We start from the raw sequence: 24652 nt of genomic DNA on the forward strand, positions 1-24652 counted from the left end.
GAAACAAAAATTAGCAGCGAACTGTGAAGAGCATGGTTTAAAACAGTTGCCCAGCTCCACTAAAAGTAAAGAAGCCTCTACTATGCAAGTGAAAATCGAGGTGTTTCAGAGGAGTATTCCTTGGCTGCATTTTCAGAGGGAGGGCAAAAGGCACATCACTGCCAAATTACAAGTCCCTGATTCAAAGCTGGGATGTTAGAGCTTTTCAAACGAAATGTCACCAGATTTTTTTTCCTTTTAAACTGGGACACAACAACTATTGGTACTTTCATTCTTGGAAGTCACTGTACTGTTTTGGCTGAAATTTAAACGTAAATATGTCTGAAGCAGACATTCAGACTGTGGAAAAAAGCACAAATGGTCAAATGTTGACATGATAAGCAACTGAAAGCAGTCTTATAATAGGAAATGTTGGGTGACTTTAATAATAGGTGGTATTAACCAACTCCACCTAGATATCCAAGGCATCCTTCAGTCTGTGTAGACTATGGCTCACGCCCTTTGTAACTCCATTTAAGATCATCATTTGTGGCATCGACTGTGACTGGGGAGGCCCACACAAGAGTGACAATCCTTGCTACATGTGCTGCATATGGAGTGGGTGTGTGGCAGGTCCTTGCTGTCCTTTCTACGGGCTCACTTCTCCTCTGCCAGCTGTCTGATCTTCATCTCGCCTTTCTGAAGGCCCTTGTGTAGTTCCTCCTTCCAGCTGCTGCAGTCGTCTGCCCAGCCCTTCCCAACTATCTGGGTCGATGTCTACCTCCTTGAGGTCCCTCTTACAGACTTCTCTGTAGCGCAATTGGGGGTGTCCAGGAGGTCTTTTGCCAGAGGCTAGCTCGCAGTACAGGATGTCTTTTGGGATCCTTCCATCATTCATCCTGTGGACATGGCCAAGACAGTGGAGCCACCGCTGCCTGAGGAGGGTGTGCATGGTTGGAATTCCAGCTTGCTCAAGGACGGCACTGCTGGGCAATGATATCCCAAGAATGCACCTGAGGCAGCGCAAGTGGAAGACATTCAGCCTCTTTTCCTGGCGGACGTACAAGGTCCAAGACTCGCTGCCGTAGAGGAGGGTGCTGAGGATGCAGGCTCTGTAGACTTGCATTTTGGTGTGAGTGTACAGCTTGTTGTTGTTCCACACACTTGCTAAGTCTGAACAGAGTTGTGGCTGCTTTTCCAATCCTCCTGTTTAGCTCAGACTCCAGCAGCAGGGTGTCGGTGATGGTGGACCCGAGGTAAGTAAACTTGTGGATGACCTCCAGCATGTAAATTGTCAATGCTGATTGATGGAGGTTCAACAACGTCCTGACCAAGTACGTTTGTCTTCTCTAGGCTGATGGTAAGCCCAAAGTTCTTGCATGCTTTGGAGAACTGATCCAGCAGTTTTTGAAGCTGGCCTTCTGTGTGTGTCACTACAGCAGAATCGTCTGCAAACACCATGTCTCTAATGAGCACTTCCTGCACCTTAGACTTAGCCTTGCGAGATTAAGCAGTTTCCCATCAGATCTTGTGTGCAAAAAGATGCCCTGTTGAGGCTCCAAAGGCAGGCTTCAGGAGGAGTGAAGATGATGATCCTGAACAATGCTGGAGCAAGGACGCATCCTTGTTTGACGCCACTCCTGATGCTGAAGGCATCCGATGATGTGCCGTCATATTGGATGGTTCCTCTCATGTCTTCATGGAAAGACTGGATCATCTTGAGTCGCCATGGTGGACAGCCTATCTTGTGGAGCAATTTAAACAGTCCATCCCTACTGACCGAGTTGAAAACCTTCGTCAGGTTGATGAAGGTGACAGAGTGGCTTCCTCTGCTCCCTGCATTTCTCCTGTAGCTGCCTCAGGGAGAATATCATGTCAATGGTAGATCTCTTGGCATGGAATCCACACTGGGATTCAGGATACAGCCTCTCAGCGAGCTTCTGGACTCTGCAGAAGATGACACGAGCGAACAATTTACCAGTGATACTTAGGAGGGAGATTCCACAGTAATTGTTGCAGTCACTTCTGTCTCCTTTGTTCTCATACAAGGTTACAATGTTGGCGTCCCGCAGGTCCTGTGGAACCTCACCGTCTCTCCAGCACAGGCACAGCAGTTCGTGTAGGGGTTCCAGGAGTGTGTCCAAGGCACACTTGATTACCTCTGGTGGTATACCATCCAGGCCTTTCCTACTGCAGTGCTGTCAATAGCCTTCTTCAATTCGACCACAGTTGGTTCCTGGTCCAGCTCGTCCATGACTGACAGGAGCTCAACGGCGTTGAGGGCTGTATCAGCCACAATGATCTCACATGAGTACAGCTCAGAGTAGTGCTCGACCCATCACTCCATCTGTTCGGCTTTGTCAGTGATTACTTCACCAGATTTGGATTTCAGAGGTGCCGTCTTATTCTGGATAGGCACCATTGCCTTCTTTATGCCCTTGTACATTCCCCCAAGATTACCAGAGTCAGCACAGGTCTGGATACTGCTGCATAGCTTAAGCCAGTAGTTGTTGGCACAGTGCCTGGCTGTCTGCTGTACTATTTTTCTGGCTACTCTGAGTGGTTGCTGGGTACTCTGACTCGGTGAGCATTTATACTCCAGAAGTGCAGTGTGCTTCTTTTCGATGACTGAAATCATCTCATCGGAGTTAGCTTTGACCAGTCGTTTGGGTTTCCAGCTCTTCTTCCAAACACTGACAAAGCCGTATTGTACATTGTGTCCCTCAGATGCTGGCATCTGGATGTCGCATCAGCACCCCCAGTGCTGCTGCGCAGATTCTCCTCAAGGGTCCCTCTGAACATTTCAGCTTTTTCTGAGTTTGCTGTCTTTCTGGCATCAATGTGGGGCCTTCCAGTTGGTTTAGAATGGTGCAGCTTCTTGGGTCTCAGCTTGAGTCTGAAGCAGACTAGCGAATGATCTGTATCGCAGCCAGCACTATGGTAGCTGCGTGTCAGGAGGACATTTTTGAGGTTGTCGCGTCTGGTGATGACCAAGTCTAATTGGTGCCAGTGTTTCAAGCGTGAGTGTCTCCATGACACTGTGCTGTGGCTTGGTTTGTAAAAATGTGTTTGTGATGCACAGATTATGGTATGTGCAAAGTTCGAGGAGACGCTGTCCATTGTCATTCATTTTTCCCACACCGAAGTGACCTAGGCAAGAGGGCCATGAGTCACGATTGGCTCCAACTCTTGCACTGAAGTCACCCAAAAGGTACAATTGTTCACGAGCAGGTATTTGCACTATGGCGGCACTGAGCTCGTCATACAACTTGTCTTTTACTTCTGGTGTGGCATTCAGGCTTGGAGTGTAAGTGCTGATCAGGCGGACGGGACCAGCGCAAGTTTGAAGTTTGACCTGAAGGAGTCTTTCTGATCTGCCCACGACTAGTTCTGCCATTTGCAGAAGGGTGTTTCTGAAGGCAAAGCCAACACCGTGATCCCTGGGTTCATCTTGGGCTTTGCCCTTCCAGAAAAAGGTGTAGTCCTTTTCCTTTAGGGATCCTGAAGCTGTGAGTCACATCTCCTACAAAGTGGCGATGTCAACTTGGAGCCTCTTCAGTTCCTCGTTGATGACAGCAGTCTTTCAGGCATTGCTGATGTCCTGAAGATCTTCAGTCCAACAGGTCAACGTGGTCTGTACATTCCAATAAGCAAGCTTGAAACTTTGATGATTTCCTTTTCTTAATAATTTTCTTGTTGGTTTGTCTGGTGCTCATTTCAGTCACTTGTCAGGTTTGGGAACCTTAAGACTCATGGATCCAGTGAGGCAAGTGAACTGTGGCGAGACAGTATCCTACTGGCTGGGGGCTGCCCAGCTTAAGGCAGGCGGTGACTGTCCAATGAGATGCAATGATCTCTCCCACTGTCGGAAGCAACCCCTGGCGATTGCTCTCTACGCCAATTGAGCAAGAGTTTACAACCGGTATCTGTTGCCTCCTGTGTTGGTTCAATGCTGTTAAGCGATGCTGGAGTACCTCTCCAGGCGCGAGCCTGGGCAATTTTTATGGAGACCCTGGGCTGCCCAGGCACCAGGCCCCCACCCTCGGCTTTACTGATATAGTCCAAAGGAAAGGGTAACCTCTACATTTGGTACCAGCTCAGCTGCAGGAGTTGCTGGGACAGTGCCAGAAGTTGACACAGAACTACCTTAGGACTTCCCTCTGGATTTTCTGTCAGGGTTTACTCCCTTAGCCTTACTCCTTCCTAGGATAACCTACAAGGTAGTGGGGCGTCTTCCTCCGCCTTCACAGGAGTTGTTGATTTGAAGCACCACACTTCCTGGTCCGCCGTTGAGACTGTGCATTAGAAGGGAGAAGGAACAAGTCCCTCCATAAGGTCGGTATGTGAGACAGACCAGACTCCCCCTCAATGTGTTTCACCTGCGAGCTGACGCAGTTACCTGGGGGATGGCGTCGCTATAATGCACAACAGCTGCTAGGAGCCAACAGTGAGAGTTGAGTGGTGGGTGAGGACCAGTGCTTCCATCCTCCTGAAAAGGCGCAGCTGCTGGAGAGTCAAAGGTACTACCTCTACCCCAGACACGCCATATCCACCCACCACCTACCTATATAATATTTCTGAAAACCATGGCTTCCTTAAAAAACTGGAACTATCAAGATATTTACCAGCAGCAACATTCCACACTAAACCAAATAAATAATTCTTTCAAATATTTGGAAGAACAGAAGTCTGCTAATTTCATTAAGTTAGTTGATATTTTTACATTTAAAACTTAACAGATTGTAAACATTTTGACTACATTAAAGATGGAACAGCCAATTCTCTTAACATTCTAAAATATAAACAAATTAAAAAAAATTACCCAGAAAGCCATAGCAATGATATTTGTTAGCAAGACCATAACAGTGCTACATAACATTAAACATAAGCATTCTCCTAATAAATACACTTTTGCCTTGGGATCCCATGTTGTGATGTATGAGTCACTTTATTCATCTTAACACGGTGACAGGATGTTGTCAAGTGCGGGAAAGATTCTACATTTGGAATTTACTGTTTTTCTTTATGTGGGAGACCTCAGTGAAAAATGAGACAATCATTCATTAACAAAAAGAAAATAGTCCCATAATAATGGTAAAAATGCATGTCATGATAAATCAAGGACACCACTGAGCAGATCTTATTCACTTTATTGCCAATTCCTAAACCTTAAAAAACCCCTTATGTAGTCTTTAAAGGTGCTCTGTAAAGGATAAGAAAAAGTGTATGTCCCTCTCTCCCTCTGAAGAATACCTGTACCCTATTTCAACCTTAAAGCTGCGTCTACACGTGCACGCTACTTCGAAGTAGCGGCACCAACTTCGAAATAGCGCCCGTCGCGTCTACATGCGTCGGGCGCTATTTCGAAGTTAACTTTGACGTTAGGCGGCGAGACGTCGAAGTCGCTAACCTCATGAGGAGATAGGAATAGCGCCCTACTTCGACGTTCAACGTCGAAGTAGGGACCGTGTAGACGATCCGCGTCCCGCAACGTCGAAATTGCTGGGTCCTCCATGGCGGCCATCAGCTGGGGGGTTGAGAGATGCTCTCTCTCCAGCCCCTGCGGGGCTCTATGGTCACCGTGGGCAGCAGCCCTTAGCCCAGGGCTTCTGGCTGCTTCTGCGGCAGCTGGGGATCTATGCTGCAGGCACAGGGTCTGCAACCAGTTGTCAGCTCTGTGTATCTTGTGTTGTTTAGTGCAACTGTGTCTGGGAGGGGCCCTTTAAGGGAGCGGCTTGCTGTTGAGTCTGCCCTGTGACCCTGTCTGCAGCTGTGCCTGGCATCCCTATTTCGATGTGTGCTACTTTGACGTGTAGACGTTCCCTCGCTGCGCCTATTTCGATGTTGGGCTGAGCAACGTCGAAGTTGAACATCGACGTTGCCGGCCCTGGAGGATGTGTAGATGTTATTCATCGAAATAGACTATTTCGATGTCGCAACATCGAAATAAGCTATTTCGATGTTGGCTGCACGTGTAGACGTAGCCTAAATGTGTCAAACATAGTTCTTAGCTCTGAGAATGAAGAGATTCAGTCCTTAAGAAGAAGGCCTCCTTCTGCTCAAATATTTTGAAGATATCAAAAAGTTACACAGGAGAGTTCTAATTTATCAGAAGAAAAGAAGTCACACACATATTCAAATTTCACTTCCTCTCATGGTATCGGTCATAAAACCAGATCAAATCCAAGTCTCTTCTGAACTATGAGAATTTACAACCCCTTCCCACAGCTTTAGCCACTGGTTTAGCTGACTTAATATTTGTATTGGTGGAACCCTGAGTGTGGGAAAATGCCCTCCACCGGACTTTTTTTTAACAAATATTTTGACCAGACCAGATTTAAAGGACTTTATACAAGTGTGTTTGGGAGTGTATGCTAGAGCTTTCATGCAATGCTAACACTTGGTTAGCAATCAGAATTTGCTTAGGGCAAATCTTGCCCGTACAGACATGGCAACAATCACCCAAATGTTTCCATGGATAGAAAGAACCCAAATGTCAAAAGATTAAAAGAAAAAAAATATCTTTTCAATTCTTTTTTAAATCATAAAGCAACTGAAAGAAGCTAAAAGCGAATTTCTTCTTTGCTTTCCCACATCCAACAAAAATAGCCTGGCTATCCAATTACAAATCAAACTTTAGTCAGATTATGGATTATGGGTTTTAGCTGCTTAGATCAGAAATCCTCTAGGATATTTATCATGGTAATATGTTCACCCACTTTTATAGTCTGGTTTAATTTACATACAGTAATTTTATCCAAAGGACTGTACAGCAATTTCTACATTTCAATACTGAATATTTTAAAAAGTCACGCTTACCTGAATATAACACGTAAGGACTCCTGTGGCATAGATGGGAACTGTGGCTTTTGTTAGTACCCCATTCCCTGCTGCAGAGTCTAAAGTCATTGATATAATATATTAGGGAAATTTAAAATTAGAATTCCTTGTCTTATAATTAATTACTTTTGAGCAAAATTGCAGAACATTCACCTTTAAGATTGATTCACTGAGTTATTAAGAGTTGTGCAACTGAATGGGTGTTAGTAACTGTGGGACATTTTGGCAGGTAGCTCAGCAGCACCACTTACAATTTATTTTAAGATACGCAAGAATGTTCAAACAGGTCAAACTAAAGTAAGTACATAGTTCTGTCTATTGATTCACACCAAGATATTAAAAAATGGGAGTCTAAAATTATGCTTAAATCCTTATTTAATAATCCAAGTGTCTTAATTTTCAAAAGCACTAAACAGTTTCCTCTGGCCTTTCAACTACAATAGACAGTATTACAAAAATATTTATTTGCATTTTAAAACATAATTAAGGTAGTCACGCCAATTTAAAATGACTTACTTTCAACCAACCTTCTGACTATAGACTTATTTTTAAATGTTGATCACTTTAGATTATTCATGTTAATAAACATGAATGTGTTACTCACCAATGTTTTCTTCAGACAGTCTCAAGATTTCTTGAAATTGTGGTTTCACCTACAGAATGGATGGGTACCCAATTTAAGAAAATCTGTAATAATTTATTTATAAAAGAGGTAAAGATTTGAGAAACAAATTTTGGAAACGCTTAAAAAAAAAAACCTGAAAGTTTCCTCAAGTTTTTAATCAAAACTCACTGGAAGCTCTCATGAACTCAAGCTTTGTATTGCGCACCTGATACCGAACATGGCACTTCAGAAGTGTTCAGAACCAGGCTCTACATTGTCTGCAAAGTACCACAAAATTACGCTAACTGCAAAACTGGTGGCAGTGGGAGGAGGAGAGGAGAGAAAGGATTCAGGTTTTAAACCTACTGCAAGTATAATAGCTCATTTCCCTGAAACATCCCCAAAATTTTCTCCCCGAGCCCATAACAACAATTTACACCAAAAGGCTTTTTAAGTTTAAGGCTTAAGTCCAGGAGCGACCTTAGACTAGAACCTGGAATTAGCCTTCTCTATGGAGACACTTCGCCTGGGTCCACAATACTTGTCAGTCTTTGTAAATGCTCCTTTACAAAGATAGAAATAAATTCAGCACAAACATTTACTGTAAAATATTTTCAAATGACTATTTTTCAGCTGTTTTCTCATCACATCTCACATTTTACTGAGTAATTATAATCCTTTAAAATATCATTCTTTGTTGATTTACAACAGACCCTGCCTACCTTAAAAACACACTGACGAAGCAAAGTACTTATTTTAAATGAACAACCTAATAATAAATGAAAGACAGACATGCAAGACATACATACATAAAAACTGGCATCCAAAATGTCATACTTATATATATATATATATATATTAGTATGTAGTAGTACATATATATAACATACTACAATAAAAGGAAAATTGACATAATTCATTGAAATTAGGTCAGAGTCAGCAGCCCAATGTGTTCACGAACCAAGAGTAAGTAGATTACAATGGGAAAGACCCCTTTGTCTCGGAACAGCATCCCTGCCTAATAGGGAGATATTGTGAAAGGTGGGACGCAGCAATAGAATCCAAGATGAGTGGAGAGAAAGAACAGAGTGTGGCCAAGAACAGTTTTAAAGCTGGCAAGTGAAAATGTGTCAGTGATTTTTGAATATTATGATCCATCTCTCATGTATGCACATAATGTAAATACAACCCTGTATACTAAGTATTCCTATATTTAATTCACCACAGCTAGACACAGAAGAATTCTATTACCTTAGTGTTTGTGAAGATCTTCCCAAATGTCCTGCAGAGCCGCCAGAAAAACCTGGAGAATTCATGGACACAGGCAGTTGAAGCAACGTTGATTTTACCAACTATTTCTATAAGCTGTGGTAACCTAAAAGAGGAAGTAGCAGCTCATTAAAAGTTAGTCTGCTAGTTTCCTTCCCTATCATTTCACTTCACCCTACGAACTGACAACTTTGCACAACACTGATATTTCTGATCATTGCCATTTCTAATCCCAGTAATACAAGAACATTAACAGTTGAGGAAATTCCTTCTATGATTCCATTGGCGATAATGGAATACTATTCCATGAGGAATGTCGGGCACTTTAATTTTAAATACCATCTTTTATCATGGAATCCCATATTCTGTAAATGTCTTAAAATGTAATCATTACCAGTTATGTAATGTATTTATAATTTAGAACAAAAAACATTCTTAACTCTTTGGTACAAATAATATTATCCTATGAACACATTAAAGACTTTTCTGAACAAATCAAAAAAGAACACAGAATTCTAGGCCACTTTTAGTATGCAAAGTACATGAAAATGAGAGTTAAATAGTGAGATATTGAAAAGAACCTGAACTTTTCACACACAACTGTTTATAAGGCAAGAAAGTTTTGTATTAGAAAGGAAGGAAAACAGATATACTCACAGTTGATTGACAACCCATAGCAAAGTCTCCCAGCCTGTGGTACCCTCAAGTTCCAGTTGGTAATCATAAAGCTGCAGCAGCACAGCTAGCTGCTCACGGCTTCCAATGATAGTAGCCACATCTTGAAGAGGTGACACAGGCCGAGGGAATCTAGTCACTGTAACAACAAAAAGCAAATAACAGAACCTTGATGTGAGGTCAATACATAAAATAGTAATTATTAATTTCAACTTCTACAGCATTTTCCATCTAAGGCTATCAAAGTGCTTTATAGAAATAAGTCAAATATAAGTGTTAAATGTAGGTGGAGATTTTATGGATGGGAAACAGAGGTACAAGATGAAGGTAGAGAGATGAGGAAGTTGTCCAAAGATTTCATCGAAAGTCTATGGAGGAGCAAGCAATAGAAAACTGAGTGTCCTGATTCCAAGTAATACAGTTTAAATCACAATCCCTTCTTTCCATATTAACATGAAGGACTTGTATGGTTTTTTTTTTTTTTTAATCTCTGAACTACTGATGCTCAAATTGATGAATTAAAAACCATAAAAATAAGGCTAAGGTGAATTCTGGGGAGCAAGCCTCCCAGTCTAACAATTTTAACATAATGGCTATGGCTTTTGTTTTTACACTCAACCCTAAGGACATAACTGTACCCTTCAAAAAAGTTCAACTTCAAGGAGATCATCTCTCCATTATTGAACTTACTCAAAAAGAACATACTCGTGATTCCATCAGAAGCTACTAGATCAATGGAAATGGCAGATAGGAGATACTGTTGTAGCCATATTGGTTCCAGGATATTAGAGAGAAGGCAGACAAAGTATTCTCTCTTATTGGACCAACTTCTGTTGGGGGAAGAGAGAAGCTTTCAAGCTTATCCACCTGGTCTCTTTAATCTTCCTTTTATCTGAGGAGAAATTGTCACTCCAGCTAAAACCTGAAACTATTAGTATTTTATGCGTAGCCATATGTGGTTTAAGTGTTGGTATGAAACATTTATAGCGGTAAAAAAATTTAACTTTAAATTTTTAAATTTAAAATGTATATTTTAGCATCAAAATAGCAGACATACCTATTTCAGATAACTTTTAGAATTTTTAATATCTAAATCATTCACATCTCCTTTGCACATATACCCAGACATGTGGCACATTATTGTGTGTATGGCAGCCATTCAAAACACGATATACAAACACTCAACATTTCCTATGCAGATAATATTGCCAGAAAAGCCTCAGCAGATGAATGTAATGCAAAAATATTTTCCAGCCATGGAGGGTTGTTTATAGCCTGTTTGTTACCTCTCTAGCCATTCCGTATACATATGCCACAGGAGGAGAAGCTCCAGGACTGTTATTCTCTACTACTATTTCAGCGTGAAAAAACTGACCACTTACACTAACAACTCAGGTAAACCAACAAAACAAAAGATGACTTTAAAGTTAAGCTGCATTTTCCTATGCCTAAGTTTTCCAAGTATGCTAGCCTTCAGACTGATCTTCGGAAGTTGATCCAAGAAGTTCTTATGGTTGCTTGTTAAATCTTTTATTTTTAAAAATAAAAATTTTATTAAAAAAAATAAAAGTGTGAACAGGGATGAAATGCAGACAGCTTCTGATGACACTATATAATTGGTTTATAGAAGTGAGGGGAAAAATATTAATATAAAAAAGATAAAGGACAACTATATAATGAATTACATAATGAAACTAGAGGCCGAACAATTGTCTGCATAGCACAGCATCTCACTCCCCATAGCTGGTGGCAGCAGATTCCTAGTCCTTATCTGGGTCATAATTCATTACCTCTGCAGAAGGCCATCTTGCTCCCTGAAGCTGCTTCTTCAGGCTCGCTACTAGTTCTCAGGCTTCTGCTTTTCCAATTTACTGACAGACCTCCTGCCTTTGACAATCTCTGATATGCTCTACCAAACCTGTTTCCTGCAGCCAGGCCTGCCAACAGAGGTGACCTGTCTGGAGCTCAGTGATGCAGTCCCAGATGCTGCTGCTGACACCACTGGAGTGCTCCTCCGGGCTCTCTGCATGGCTTTAAGACTCCCTGTAGCACCGACTGCTGGAGTGGGGGGGAAGTACACAGCAGCGCAGATAGTGCTGAGAGCTGAGTGGCCCAGTCCCGCCCCTTTCCACTTGAAGCTCCACTTTTCCCAGGGGCATAGAACTACTCCCCCATGCCAACAGACCTTGCTCCAGGGTCTACTATGGATGTCAGCCCCACTGTCTGCAGCCTTTTAAGTGTTGCAGCTGATGAAGTGGGTTTTTGTCCACAAAAGCTTATGCTCCAAAATATCTGTTAGTCTGTAAGGGTCCATGGGACTTCTTGTTGTTCTTGAAGATACAGACTAACATGGCTACCTCTCTGATACTGATTCGTTTTGGTGAGGCCTATTTTGTAATCAAGGCTGGCTTAGCCTCAGGCTATACAGCCCATCAGCAAGTGCCTACCCTACCTTCTTAAAATTTCCCTGAAATATTTTATTATTCTTAGTTACCCTTTTGGGCTTCCTTTTTCTATTGACAATCTCCATAATTCATTAAGATTTCCCTTTTTATTTCAATATACTAGCTTACAGCTGCTACTACTTGTGAACTCAATGAAAAAAATGTAGTTTCACAAAAAATAAAGGAACAAAGAAGAGGGATACAATAAAACATTGGAAAATAGAACTGGGAGCAAAGAAGTCTCTCCATCGACTTGGTTACACTATGGGAATTTCAGACAACTCCAGAGACATGCTACTGAAACAGATTTCCAGTGATGCCACATGAAAAAGCAGGAGATATTTAAAAAAAAGGGGGGTGGGTGTTCTTGGGTTTGGAAAGCTAAAACCAAAATGGCAAACACATAATGACCTTATGTAAAATTACAAAGTTCACATTACATTATAATTTCCACAGTTCATGTCTACAGAAGAACCCTACATACTCACTCCTACATTCCAACTAAAGTAATTTACATGACCCTATAGAGTTTCCAGCTTTTCCCCCACCCCCGCAAGTATTTAACATTGATTGGTACTAGATTTCCCAGTTTACCATTGTCTGGATTCCAGAGAAAACGTTCATAGTATTTAATGGATTAGGTACCTTCTATTGGTGGTACATCACCCTGGAGCTTAGCTTTACATGTGAAAGGTGCATTCTGCAGTACGAGTGAAAACAATGAGGGAATCAAGGACTGCAAAGCAGAAAGATACATGTGTAGCTTATGTTCATCCAGCCCATGCTCTCCTTCCTAAAATGAAAGTACACGGTCTCTTAAGCATCTTCATATTTTTTTTTGCTGCTTTAACGTATACACATTTATCCCTTATTACCACAGTATTTTAGTCTTAAGAACATCCAACAGAGCATTCTTTGCACGCTCCTATGCCAGCAAGAGCAAGGTTAGCTGCATTACCATTTTTGTGAGCACATCTACCTGCTAATGTTAGAAAAAGCAGGAGAACTAAATACAACAACAAATTTTGTGTTTATTTCTGAAAGTCATTAGGGTCCATGGTCAGTCTCATATTTTGAAGGATCAAGACTCATAGCTCAGGTCCAGTACCTATAAGAAAACTGCATCCTTGAATATACAAACTTACTCATTGGTTGAGAATTTAAAATTACATCATCCGCACCACTGAGGCAAGAAGTGCTTTCTGTTTTGCTACTTTTTGATAATGTTTTTATTTTAGTACTATCCATTCTAATTACCTAAAACAGCTTAACTAGTTGTTTCATACAATTTCCATAAATGTAGGCATGTTGACTGCAAGACCTGAAACACAATGTAAACAAGTTTTTCTTAAGAGCAAAAGCTATGGAATCCCAACTTAAAAATCTCCTGAAGGATTCTCCCCACAAAATACTCTAGGACAGGGGTCAGCAACATATTCAAGGCAGAGTGCCAAAATTTGACCTTTTGACCTCTATGTATGGTCTGAGTGCTGGTGGTTCTTTTAAAAGTCATTAATAGTCCTAATTACAACAGCTTCATTAACAAATAAATGAAGATGTAGAACTTTACCGTTTAGGTGGTGGTTGGTAGCACTAGCAAGTCTTCAATTGCTGATGAAAATTGGCTCACATACCACTCTTGGCATGTGTGCCAGGGGTTGCTGACCCCTGCTCTAGGAACTGATACTTCAAGTGATGTGAAAATTAAGTGTGCAAATCAGTTAAAAGACACAAGAAAGAAATTTCATTACAGATATATGAATTGAACACCTACCCTGAGTAATTTTTCAATCTTATTAAGAAGAGTAGGTATAAGATGAGACTGTAAATTTCCCAGTTCTGTAGTCCAGGCAGCATAGGCGGGTAAAAAGACCTGATGTGTTGCACTAACTACTCGTTCAGAGGGATCTCCCAAAGCTGAAAGAAGCAATTCAAAACCCTGGCAGAATATAGTAAAGCACATATGAGGAATGTTTTGTATATCTCATTTTCCCCCAAATACAGATTACAGAAAGTAACATATCAAACACAGTGGAAATGTGCCTTTAGAAGTGTTAGATTAGCATTATTTTCAAACTATTAAGTTGTTATACAACTTTATGTATCACTCACTATAGTATATGGATCACCTACAAAACCAACACACCAGTGATGCTCAAATAAGTAATTTTTTTTTTTTTTTAAAGAATAAACTAAAGGAAGGAAGAAAAAGTAAGCTAAACTCCCAAACAGTGAAAGGGTGAAGAGATCACTCACTGAAAAGGCACCTGCCCAGTAAGGATGCAACCAGATTTTAAACAGATGCTTAAAAAAAGAATGGGGGGTGAGGGGGAGGAGAGAGAGACAGTTACCTGTTTACATAACTGGTATTCTTTGAGATACGCCATTCCATGTCCAGTCTACGCAGATGCTTCCCACATGCAGCAGTGTTGAAAGGATCTTCCCTTACCAATACTTGTACAGAGAGCTGGGTCCGGTGCCCCCTGGAGTGGTGTTCACATGCCACACTATACAGGGTGCTTTTCGGGCCCACCCTCCTCCCTCAGTTCCTTCTTGCTGGAAATTGCCAACTGGGTGAGGAGGGCAGGATGTTGAAAGAACATGAGCAATACATCTTGAACACCTGTTACAGAAACAGGTCTTTTCCAGTGCTTGCTCACGTCCATTCAATGTTAAGTGACTGCAAGCCTTATCTCTGGAGGTGTGAGGAATTCATGGGCATGCTGACTGCAACACAGCTTTTCCAAAGGCTGCATTCTCTGTGGCTTGTGACATCAGAATGCAGTACATAGCAAAGGTGTGTAAGGAGAACCAGCTCACAGCCTTGAAAATCTCCTGGATGGGAACTTTGGTAAGGAAGGCTGCAGAGAAGGCTTGCACTCTGGTTGAATGGGCCCTGGTAAGTGGGGGTAGCTGTGCACTGAGTAACAGCATGTCTGAATGTAAGAGGTTATCCATTTGGAGAGCCTCTGAGGGGGTTACTGGGATCTCCTTCATTTTCTCAACAAGTGCAACAATGAGCTGGGGCAACAGTACAGCTTTGTTCTGTTGATGTAAAAAAGTGAGGGCCCTGTGACTGTCCAAGATATGCAGTTACCTCTCCTAACTGGTTGCACAAGGTTTTGAGGATGAGACCAGGAGGAAAACGCCTTGACCCACGTGGAAGGCTAAGGCCACCCTGAGTAGGAAGATGGGGTGTAGTTGCAGCTGGACCTTGTCTTTAAAGAAGATAGAATAAGGGAGCGCTGAAGTCAAGGCATACAGCTCGGAGACCCTCCCTGCCAACCTGATCACCACCAGGATGACCACACCTTCCAAGACAGGTGCAGAAGGGAACATGCAGCAATGGGCTCAAAGAGCTGCCTGGCAAATCTGGAGAACACCAGATTAAGGTCTCATAGGGGAATAGGAGGCTGTACACGTGGGAAGAGCTGTTTCAGACCCCCTGACGGTAATGTCATGTGGGGAAAAAAAATTGGACTGGCAGAGCAAGACAGAGTAAGCAGAGGGTGCCCTGGATGTGGCAGCTACTGAGCACAGTACTTGAGACTGCATGGGAAACCCCTATGGATTCCAAAGGTAGAATTGGGATGGATAGATCTTTGGCCACTGAGCAGTCTGGTAACCTACCTGCAGTACCAAAGGCAATGGGCAACGTGCCTGAGTGGGATGCACGGAGGTCTGGCCCGAGGGCAGGGTGATGGAGCGTGTAGTGCTGGAAGACCATGAACGAGGATCGGTGTAATACCATGTGCTGGTCAAAAAAGCAGATGCCCAGGATGCACTGGAGCTGCGCAAATGGTCCCCTGGATAATGTCAACTGTTGGGAAACCTGTAGTGAGGGTGTCAGTGATCTGATAACTCACAGTAGGCTTGAGAGTGGTGCCATGATGTGGAGCGGGACCACTGTCTCCCTTGCTCCTTAAGACATGCTGCAGTGCAGCTGGAGCTGGAGACTGCTACTGGCATGGGGAGTGATGCCAGGGTGCCAGCGAACTGTCCCTTGAATGATGCTCAGACCAAGGTGAACACCGGTCCCAAGTATACTGTCCTTACCAAGGAGCGTGTGCCTCTGGAGAGCTGTGCATAAGTCCTGGAAAACCTCATCTGAAGTCCTCTGTAGTCCTGGATCCTGCAGGGGACCAAATTGGGTTATGGGCTCTGTGGCTTTTGCCACGTGGAGGTGAGGTCTTAGATGTTCCTCCCAAGAAGGAGCGATGCCTCTGCAGAGACATGACAGGCTTACCCTTATGACATGGGCTTGTGATTACAGGTGTAGGTGGCTGTGACATGTCCTAGGCTGTCTGTAAGACCTGCAACATCAATGGCATCCAGAGCTGTTTGAGGCCGCTCTGGGAGGGAGTAAGATAGTGAGAGGAAGAGAATCACTCAGAAGAGCACGGAGAGGTCAGCTGGCATGGAAGAAGAGCCAGAGATGGCCAGAGGCTTTGTTTTGTCCTCTTCAAATCCTGGAGACCTGCCCTTGCCATGCGTAGACCTATGCTGTGACAACAGAAGTGGTGGAGTGGGGCACGCTGATGCACTGATACTCAGTGCAGAGTATGAGTGGCTGCACACCAGAGACGAGGCAGATTCCATTAGGAGTGTCTTGAGATGAACGTCTGCCCTCCTTTCTGGTGTGAGAGAAACAATTTGTTAATGTGGGACTCATCACCAATATGTGCACTCCTAAGTACTGCAGCTGGCTGACTGCAACTGTGACAAGCTGAGGCCTGGAGGCTGGGGCATGCCGTGACCTAGGCTAAGTCTCTACAGGACCTACACTAACTTGTAACAGTAAACAAACAATGAGAACTACTGACAGGGAAAGTCAGAGCGAAGTGAACTGGAAAAAGGAGCGACAGCTAATGAAGCGAGTAAGTTTCGAGCACTGTTACTGATGACGAGAATGAAATGAGGGTGGATGGGTGTGGAGACACCCTGTTTAGCCTGGCACATGTGCACCCCTCATGGGTCCCTGAACTGGCTGTCCCCTAAAGGTACTGCTAATGGAAACATCTTTTGCCACTGATGCGCGTGGAGAACATGTGCGCGTAAGCTGAACAGACACGAGCGAGCACTTGAACACCTTATTATGAAAATATTTTGCTACTATAATATAAACACAGTATATTTTCTGTACATGATGTACTATAATTTTCTGTGCTTCATTTTGAAGCTTTGCTAGGTAAATTACGATGCCCCAAAAAGGGATTATTTCTGTAAGTGATTAAAAAATTGTATTAGGGCTTTGACACAAAGTTTAGGCACAGTCCATGCAAGTTTATGTAGATATTGATTGGAGCTAAGGTCAGCTCTTTGATATGAAAAACAGGACAAGCTGCAACAAGTATCCTACATGAGCTCATCCCTTCTGGACAACAGATAGCTCAGACTGTCACTCTCTCTCCTTCTTTGGTCCCAGCACTCACTGATGGTGTTGAATACACTCTTTTTCATGTAAAATAATTAGTAATTGTGAGTAATCTACATGGAAAAATACATTAAAAAATGTTGGAAGCATGGATGCATAATAATAGCGATAGTATATGTATAAATAAAAATCACACACACACATACACACAAAATATAATATGGACTTTAGCCCTGAACGATACCTGTTGATATTTGTCTGGATCATCAATATATCCCATGATGATACCCAGGCTTTTGATCACTGCTTCTCGTACCAGATCAGCCTTATCTTCCATTAGCATCTGTTGCAGCATGGCAAGCACCAATGAACTACGAATCTCTTTCTAAATATAAAGACATACCGAAATGTGTAAATTGAGTAAATAATTATTTTGCACATAGATAACAAGTTCCAAACAATGTATTTTATTCTCACAATACTCTTGTGGTTAAGTAATCTGTTTGTTTACTTTTTTGATATTTGTACCACAATCACCGAGGGGCAGTAGGAAGACTGGTATCTCTCCTCATCCAATGATGGAATTCTTTTGTAAGAATCAATATAAAATCTTGATTCAGAAAAAAGACTACACTTAGAAAAGCAATTAAACATTTGGTTATGTCCTACCGAAAGTAAATCAAAGACGTCAGTTTTGCATTTTGTCCTGAATGAGAATTTTTGTTACTAATTTGTCAAAGTAGGTATGGAAAGGGAGGTAAAACATATTGTGTATGCTGAACTGAACTTTCTCCAGCACGCATTTGGCTGAAGTGATTCCCCAACCCGCTTCCTACACAATGTGGGCAGAGAGTAGAAGAGACTGCTTCCAAATGGCAGAAGGTATTCAGAATGGAGTAGATGGAAATTGGTTTTGCAGTGCTGTTCCCGGCCCATAACCAGCCCACCAAAACTGATGCTTAAGTGGTAAGTGCTCAGTAGCAGATGCAGAGGAAGCAGGTGGTCTCTCGCTCTGGAACCTTGATTGCTTCCTAGGGAGTTTACAACATCTCTGGAATTTGAGAAATGAAGTGGGATAAGATTCTTTGTGTCATTTGGGGTCCACTGTTTGCAGGTACGTACATCGGAAGAACTCTTAATGTGGCTTTGACACTCTTAAGAGTACATAAGCAGATTCAGCAAACAGCTTTACCTCAAAGGAAAACTCCTCAGATGTGTTTTGAACCTGCTTTGGGAACCTATACAGTTGGAGTCAGGATGACCTCTTTTTTAGAAATGAATACCAAGAGGCAGCGCTACCTATATCCAGTGAGGCCTGTAACCATGTTCTGGTTAACACCTGAACCTTTTAATCAGAGCCTGAAACTGCTCATGCTAATCAGTCACCAGATGATCAATAAAGGCGGTGAATTTGACATCATTTGAGTGACTATACTTCACCGTGGGTGCCTGATAGTTGGCAGTTAAAGTGAAGAGTCACAGAGAAGTACATTTCCCTGCAAAACAGATCAAGGCCTTTTGGTCTTTTCTGAATGGTGCGGCCTTTCCATGGTGTTGTCTGATATGCTAATTCGCTGCCCTACACAATCACGAATTTCAGTGCTAGATGGGTGAACAAAAGTTCATAGTCTTGAGACAGAACATAACATCTCTTATTCTTCCACTAGCATACGGGTGATATCCTCGCAGGGGTCAGCCAGACAGATATGGTAAGATCCAACAGGGACGTGATAATAGGCAGGGCAACTTGAGAAGAGACACTTTTGCAAAGTATCTGGGAGCTGATGCTCCAATTCCATGACCTCTTTCAAAAAGGGATTTGTAGAGCAATTCATTAACTCCTGGAAGTGTTGGAAAACATCATCCACTGAGAGACGTGGCAGAGAAATAAGCTACTTAGTCTAAGGAAAATGAAGAAATATTTGAGGACAAGCCTTCATCTACCATCTTCCTATTTTTCCTGCTCTTGTGCCTAAGGTAGTGGAGGAAGGACATTTAGATTAGGGGAGCATCCTCCACTATTATCCACACAAGAAAAATGAGGGGAAAGAGAAAACTCCTGTCAGTATGCAGCTCAAGGATTCCAGTATTGCCACATGGGGAGCAAGACACCGGGATGGCGTCTCTGGTGTTCAATCTAGTTTGGGGGAACATGGGCTTGTCTGATGTAACTTCTCACTCTTCTCAAAGGCTATATCTAAACTGCAGGCTTCTGTCGGGAGACCTCCAGTCTCCCGACAGAAGTCTGCCACTTCGGGAGCATTCTGCTGACATCCCTATTTTCCTCGTTCCACGAGGAAGAAGGGATGTCTTGGCAGAGGGGGTGTTTTCCCAACATTTGGCCCTGGGTGGATGGGCCCAATGTCTGGAAAGCCTCTCCAAAACAGAACTGTCAGCAAGAGACACGCAAATGTACATATTATGCCGCCAGTTCTCACAATCTAGACACAGCCAAAAGCGTCAGGAATAAGTTAGCTTATCTGAAGAGAAAGGGACTCTTGGACTGAAATATATGAATTAGAGGATCATTTATCCTCATTAAGGGAGGAAGTCCCAGTACTCACTGAATTTGTTGTAGAATTAAGCGACAGTGGAAAAGATCCCATGTTGGAGAGTACGCTTATCTTGATAATAATTATCTTTTGTAATCATTAACAAGAGAGACACTGATTCTTCCAAAACAGTAAGTCTCTGGAGCTTTTGAACTTGGAGAATGAGGTTCTGGTCTACTGTTAGTACTGAGCATATATGTCCAACTGGAAAGTCCCTTCTACATAAAGTACTCAGTACTGATGAGGATGCCTAGAGAAGCACAGAGATTGTATGAGAAGTATGTTATCTTCCTGGTACCAATGCTGGGGCCAACTTTGACACGGACAATACCAAAGGAGTTGTGGGTGCTCTACCCGTATTGCAGTGGACTGCTTCTGTGATGCCAAAGGTCTTGACACCAAGGCATGCTTGTTGCTCTTGTTCTCAGAGGAGCCTGAAGCTCTGGACTTGATGTTGGTACAAACTGCATCTGGTGCCTCAGATGTACGCATAATGGGGAAGAGGTCTTTGAAGCAGTCCTACTTCCCAGGAACCTAAGTAGTGTTTCTTTTTTCTTTTTTTTTTTTCTTGGCTCCTCTTTTCTGGACATTTGTGGATTTGCCTCAGGTGAACCTATGGAAGCTGAGCGGGCAATATGTCCTCTCAGACTGCTGCCTGAGGGAGCGGGGAGGTGTCTTCTGGTCTAAACCTGCGGCCCCCTGGAGGAAGCACTCCATCATTAAGTCTTGATTTTAGTGATGGAGTCTAACTTGTCATGCCTTTAAAAGCACACACTTTGCAGTATAAAAATTTCCTAAATAATGGATACAGTGGGAATTGTATGTCACTGATCCTGACAGCTATTCAGCAAAAGATATACCATCTGAAGCTCAGAGAGCTTGGCATAACCCAAGGCAATGGTTCTCTCAATAGAATAAAGTTCCTGGGAATGAAAGAAACTGCCCCTAAACCATTTCATAAAATGAAATAAGATACTAGACACTGTTGCAGAATAAGGCAGCTGGTAAGGAAAGAATTCATCCATACAGCCCCACAGAGCCTCAGAGCAGGGCAGGAGGAAGCAGACTCATACACAGGCCAAACGGGTACTACCACCAAAAATCTCCAATTCAAGATCCAGGGGATGTCAGCACACCTTAAGTGGAGCACCTGTAAGGGAGCACTTCTGTACTCAAAGAACACATTACAATAAACATCTATGCATTCGAACACATCATCCTTCAAGATCTTTTTTCCCCTTAGAACGTGAAACAGGGAAATGATAGGGTAACAGTGAAAGCCACTTGTTCAGGGATGGCCAAACAGCAGCTTGTGAGCCACACCGGGCTCTTATACAGTTAGCTAAAGAGAGCTCCCCACCCCTCTAATTCTATGCCTGTCAGACTGGGGGAATGGGAAGGGAGGTTGGGACTCCTGCCCTGCACTGGGGTAGAGGAGCTAGGGGCTTCTGTCTCATGTGGGGGAGTGGGTCTTGGAACTGCCAGGGCTCAGGGTTCAGCAGGAGTAGCACTAAAGCCCTGAGCCATGGAAAGGACACCCCATTTCTCAAACTTGGAGAGACTGCTTGGCCAGCCTGGTGTAGATTTTCCTCTTACTTTCTAGCAAAGTGTTAGCAGTTAATACAAATACTTACAGGAAGGTAAGGTGCTAGAGCGCCGCAGGATTCTGCCACCAGCAATCGTCTCTCTGGGTATTTGTGATTGATCTGGTGAAGAGAAATAAAATACTCATGCATTCTATAACAACCTTGATTCCTCAAGATGATGTCAGTGTGGTTCCCTCACTAAAAGCATACATGATCCTCAGGCATACAATGGCACATCTCTTTAAATAGTAGTTTCCATTGCGCCTGGGGAATATCAGCTCAACACTGATTGTACCACCTCTCTCTTATACCCGACTTCGCACTTAAGTCCAAGGAGCAGTGTTTAATATGAGTCAGTGGGTTACTCCACATTGGCACTGTACAGATTTCCGATACTGGCAGATTTCTGAAGCAAGTGGAAAACGTTACTTGAGTTCTGGCACAGCAGAGGCCTTGAAACTCAGTGGGAAAAGTACAACAGCTAGTTGATAAGATAGTAAGAGATCTTTGTGTATTCATGTGAAGAGAGATAGCTTAATCTTAGCTATGGCTAGAAAGGGACAAGGTAGCAATAACAATATGAATGGGCCAGTCCTGTTGATGTAAAAGCAAAAGTCCTGGATACATTTAGCACACAGTTTCTCTCTCTGGGAGCAGAGGGTAGCACTTGGAAGAAGAGAGGCAGATAGATAAAATGTTGATAAAATTCAGATAAAATGTTGAAATTCTTAGGCATGAATTTAGAGGTTTCAGGGCTAACTTGTTCCTATGGAATGTCATGTAGGGGTTCAGCTTCAGGAGCCTGAAGCTCAGTCACTCTCCTGGCCTAAATTATAGTCACTAACATGGGTCAGAAACCTTTCCAAGGCAGGGTGCCGAAATTTGACTTAATATTTAAGTACAGTCAAAATGAGTGCTGGTGATAATTTTTAAGTCACTAATATTCCTACTTACAACAGCTTCATTAGTAAATAAAGGTTCAGAGCTTTACCGTTTAGGTGGTGATTGGCAGCATTAGCTGGTCTTTTGTTAATCCACAGGCGGCCTGGCTTTGAGCAAGCTCTGCGGGGCAGGGTTGAGCTCTTCCCTTGAGTGCCAATGAAAATCAGCTTGCGTGCCACTCTTGGCACCCATGCTGGGGATTGCTGACCCCTGGGCTATAAGGTGCATTCTGGGAGAAGGTCAAAATGAGTCTCATGAGACTCACAAAGACTTGAGGTCCAGGAAAGAGTACTGTCTTTTACAGGTGGGAAAGTGTGTAACTCCTGCAGTGTAATTCAGGATGTAATTCAGGATCTTCTGTATTATGGTATGGACTGAATCTAGACCATGGTAGCTTGCGATCATACAGAACTTTTCATTTAGATGAATGCCTTCTCATGGGGTTGTGAGGCATACACAGGTACACGGAAGTGTCTCCTGTCATACTTCTCTTCTGGGGATGCCACAGAAATTCATCTTAAGCTACATTGACTCCAGCTAGACTATTAACATAGCTGGAGTTGTGCATCATCTCCTGTTCCTACGAATCCAGATCTGTGTCTGGTTTTGGTGTATGTGGTCACAAGAAAGTGATCTCCTTTTTCCAGAAATGGAGGATGCTGATCTGCTTTGATACATGCGAGGACTGGCACTAGTAAGACCAATGGTGTCTATGTAGCATGCGATATGTGTATTGACATAGTGAGAGTGGTTAGCCAGGCACCGCTCCTGTGCTTGTTCACTGAATGGGCTCCTCGGATGGCAAGGGAGAGTGATTTTGCTTGATGTTGGTGACAAGGAATGAGTTAGCAATGGCAAACTGTAGTACTTCCTCTTTAAAAGAGAACAGGTCAGGAACTTCTCTTGAAATGATTTAGACACATACCAGGTCCTTGTTCAACTCACGTCATCACTACTGGGATTGATGTTGGGTTTCTTGCCTGTCCTGCTGCTTGGGGCTTTGCCCTGTTTGCAGCAACGTCTCATTCTCTCCTCGGATTTTCCTTGAGTCTTGGTGTCACTTGGCTTGCTCTGAGGAACTGAGTTGGCATCCTATTTAGGAGCGGATGCAGGTGCCAACTTTAATGATTGAGGTGCTGGTTCTGAAGGAGCTAGAGTAGCCCGTACCCAGTCAAACCTGAAGCAATCTGTGCGAATTGCCTTTGTACTGTTGGCTTTCCCTCTGCTGCCTGAACTCACACCATGGTGAGTACTCTAGGGAGCGCTAGCCAGTGGTCACTTATCTGGCCTTGCTCTGGTTGTAAACTGCCATTCTGAAGTGACCTGCATGGACTGTTTCAAACAGAAGTAGTTTGAGAAGAGTCACTGTACACACAGGTCTTTACAGAGAAGGCGTTATAAACAGAGCACCTGTCCAAAATTCAGCTCTCTCTCAGGCAGGAGAGACACTGGCTTTGACACCTTTGAGATCAGTGTGTTGCAGGATGGACAGGGATAGAAACTTGAGGGTTTCATGTATTCTGCCAGAAGGTATGGTGCTTGGCACAAAGCACCTCTCCTCACTGTACAGGAAGATATACTGTGGAATCAGACTAACTACGATTCTTTTTCGTGAGCACAGATTCACTTCATCTGATGAAGTGAGTCTGTGCTCACGAAAGCTCATGCTCAAAACTTTTCTGTTAGTCTATAAGGTGCCACAGCACCCTTCGTTGCTGTTACAGATCCAGACTAACACGGCTACCCCTCCAATACGATTTTCTTATCAATTAGGTTGAAAAACAGCTTGTTTAAGAGTCAGGAAAGAGAGTCAGAGGGTCAGACACTTGCTGAATTCTTTTTTCCTGACTAGGTGGCCAGAGAGAACTCAGCCATGCCACCTGTCATGCCTTCGTGAAGGAGCACAGGCAACCACAGGGTGTATGAACAGGTCCTCACACACTGCTATTCAAAAAATGGAGCTTGAGCTCATAAGGTACATATGTACTTAGAGCAGGATCTATGCTGACATACCTGAAGAACAATACATCACATTACTAATTCCTATTAAAAGCTTTTTCTCTCAGTTTTGAATCTACTTTGATACTAAAATTGTTCTGTTTACCCTGCAGCTATATTAACAAGGCTGTTAAATATAGGATATTTTTAATTATAATGAACACTCAGCATCAAATGACATCAGTGACCAAAATATTCTTCCAGTTAATATTTAAGGTATAGAATTTAGAGAACCACATACTTGAAATACAAATTCCCATTCTCTGTAATGCCTGTCCTACACAGTGTAATTTGCATTTTAACAAGTTTTTTTAAGTTGTGTATTACAGATGACTAGAATCTCCCAATTCTATAACTGACTTCCTGTTTCTTGGTTCTTGTGCTATTAA

At 42.9% G+C, this 24652-nt stretch overlaps 1 protein-coding gene across 5 annotated transcripts in view; it reads right to left on the bottom strand.

Annotated features, from left to right (window-relative positions):
- Positions 1-24652, bottom strand: part of RELCH (RAB11 binding and LisH domain, coiled-coil and HEAT repeat containing) — a 125072-nt gene that overhangs the window by 37277 nt on the left and 63143 nt on the right. For all 5 annotated transcript variants that reach the window (XM_074987790.1, XM_074987793.1, XM_074987788.1 and 2 more), the window contains 8 exons: positions 21372-21443; positions 17430-17570; positions 13586-13750; positions 12457-12604; positions 9350-9506; positions 8675-8798; positions 7424-7472; positions 6799-6878 (listed from right to left, as the gene is read on the bottom strand). In XM_074987790.1, the coding sequence (XP_074843891.1) occupies positions 6799-6878; positions 7424-7472; positions 8675-8798; positions 9350-9506; positions 12457-12604; positions 13586-13750; positions 17430-17570; positions 21372-21443 (936 nt within the window). The remainder of the gene's footprint in view (positions 1-6798; positions 6879-7423; positions 7473-8674; positions 8799-9349; positions 9507-12456; positions 12605-13585; positions 13751-17429; positions 17571-21371; positions 21444-24652) is intronic.

The sequence above is a fragment of the Carettochelys insculpta genome, chromosome 2 (assembly GCF_033958435.1).
Source record: "Carettochelys insculpta isolate YL-2023 chromosome 2, ASM3395843v1, whole genome shotgun sequence".
NCBI lineage: Eukaryota > Metazoa > Chordata > Testudines > Carettochelyidae > Carettochelys > Carettochelys insculpta.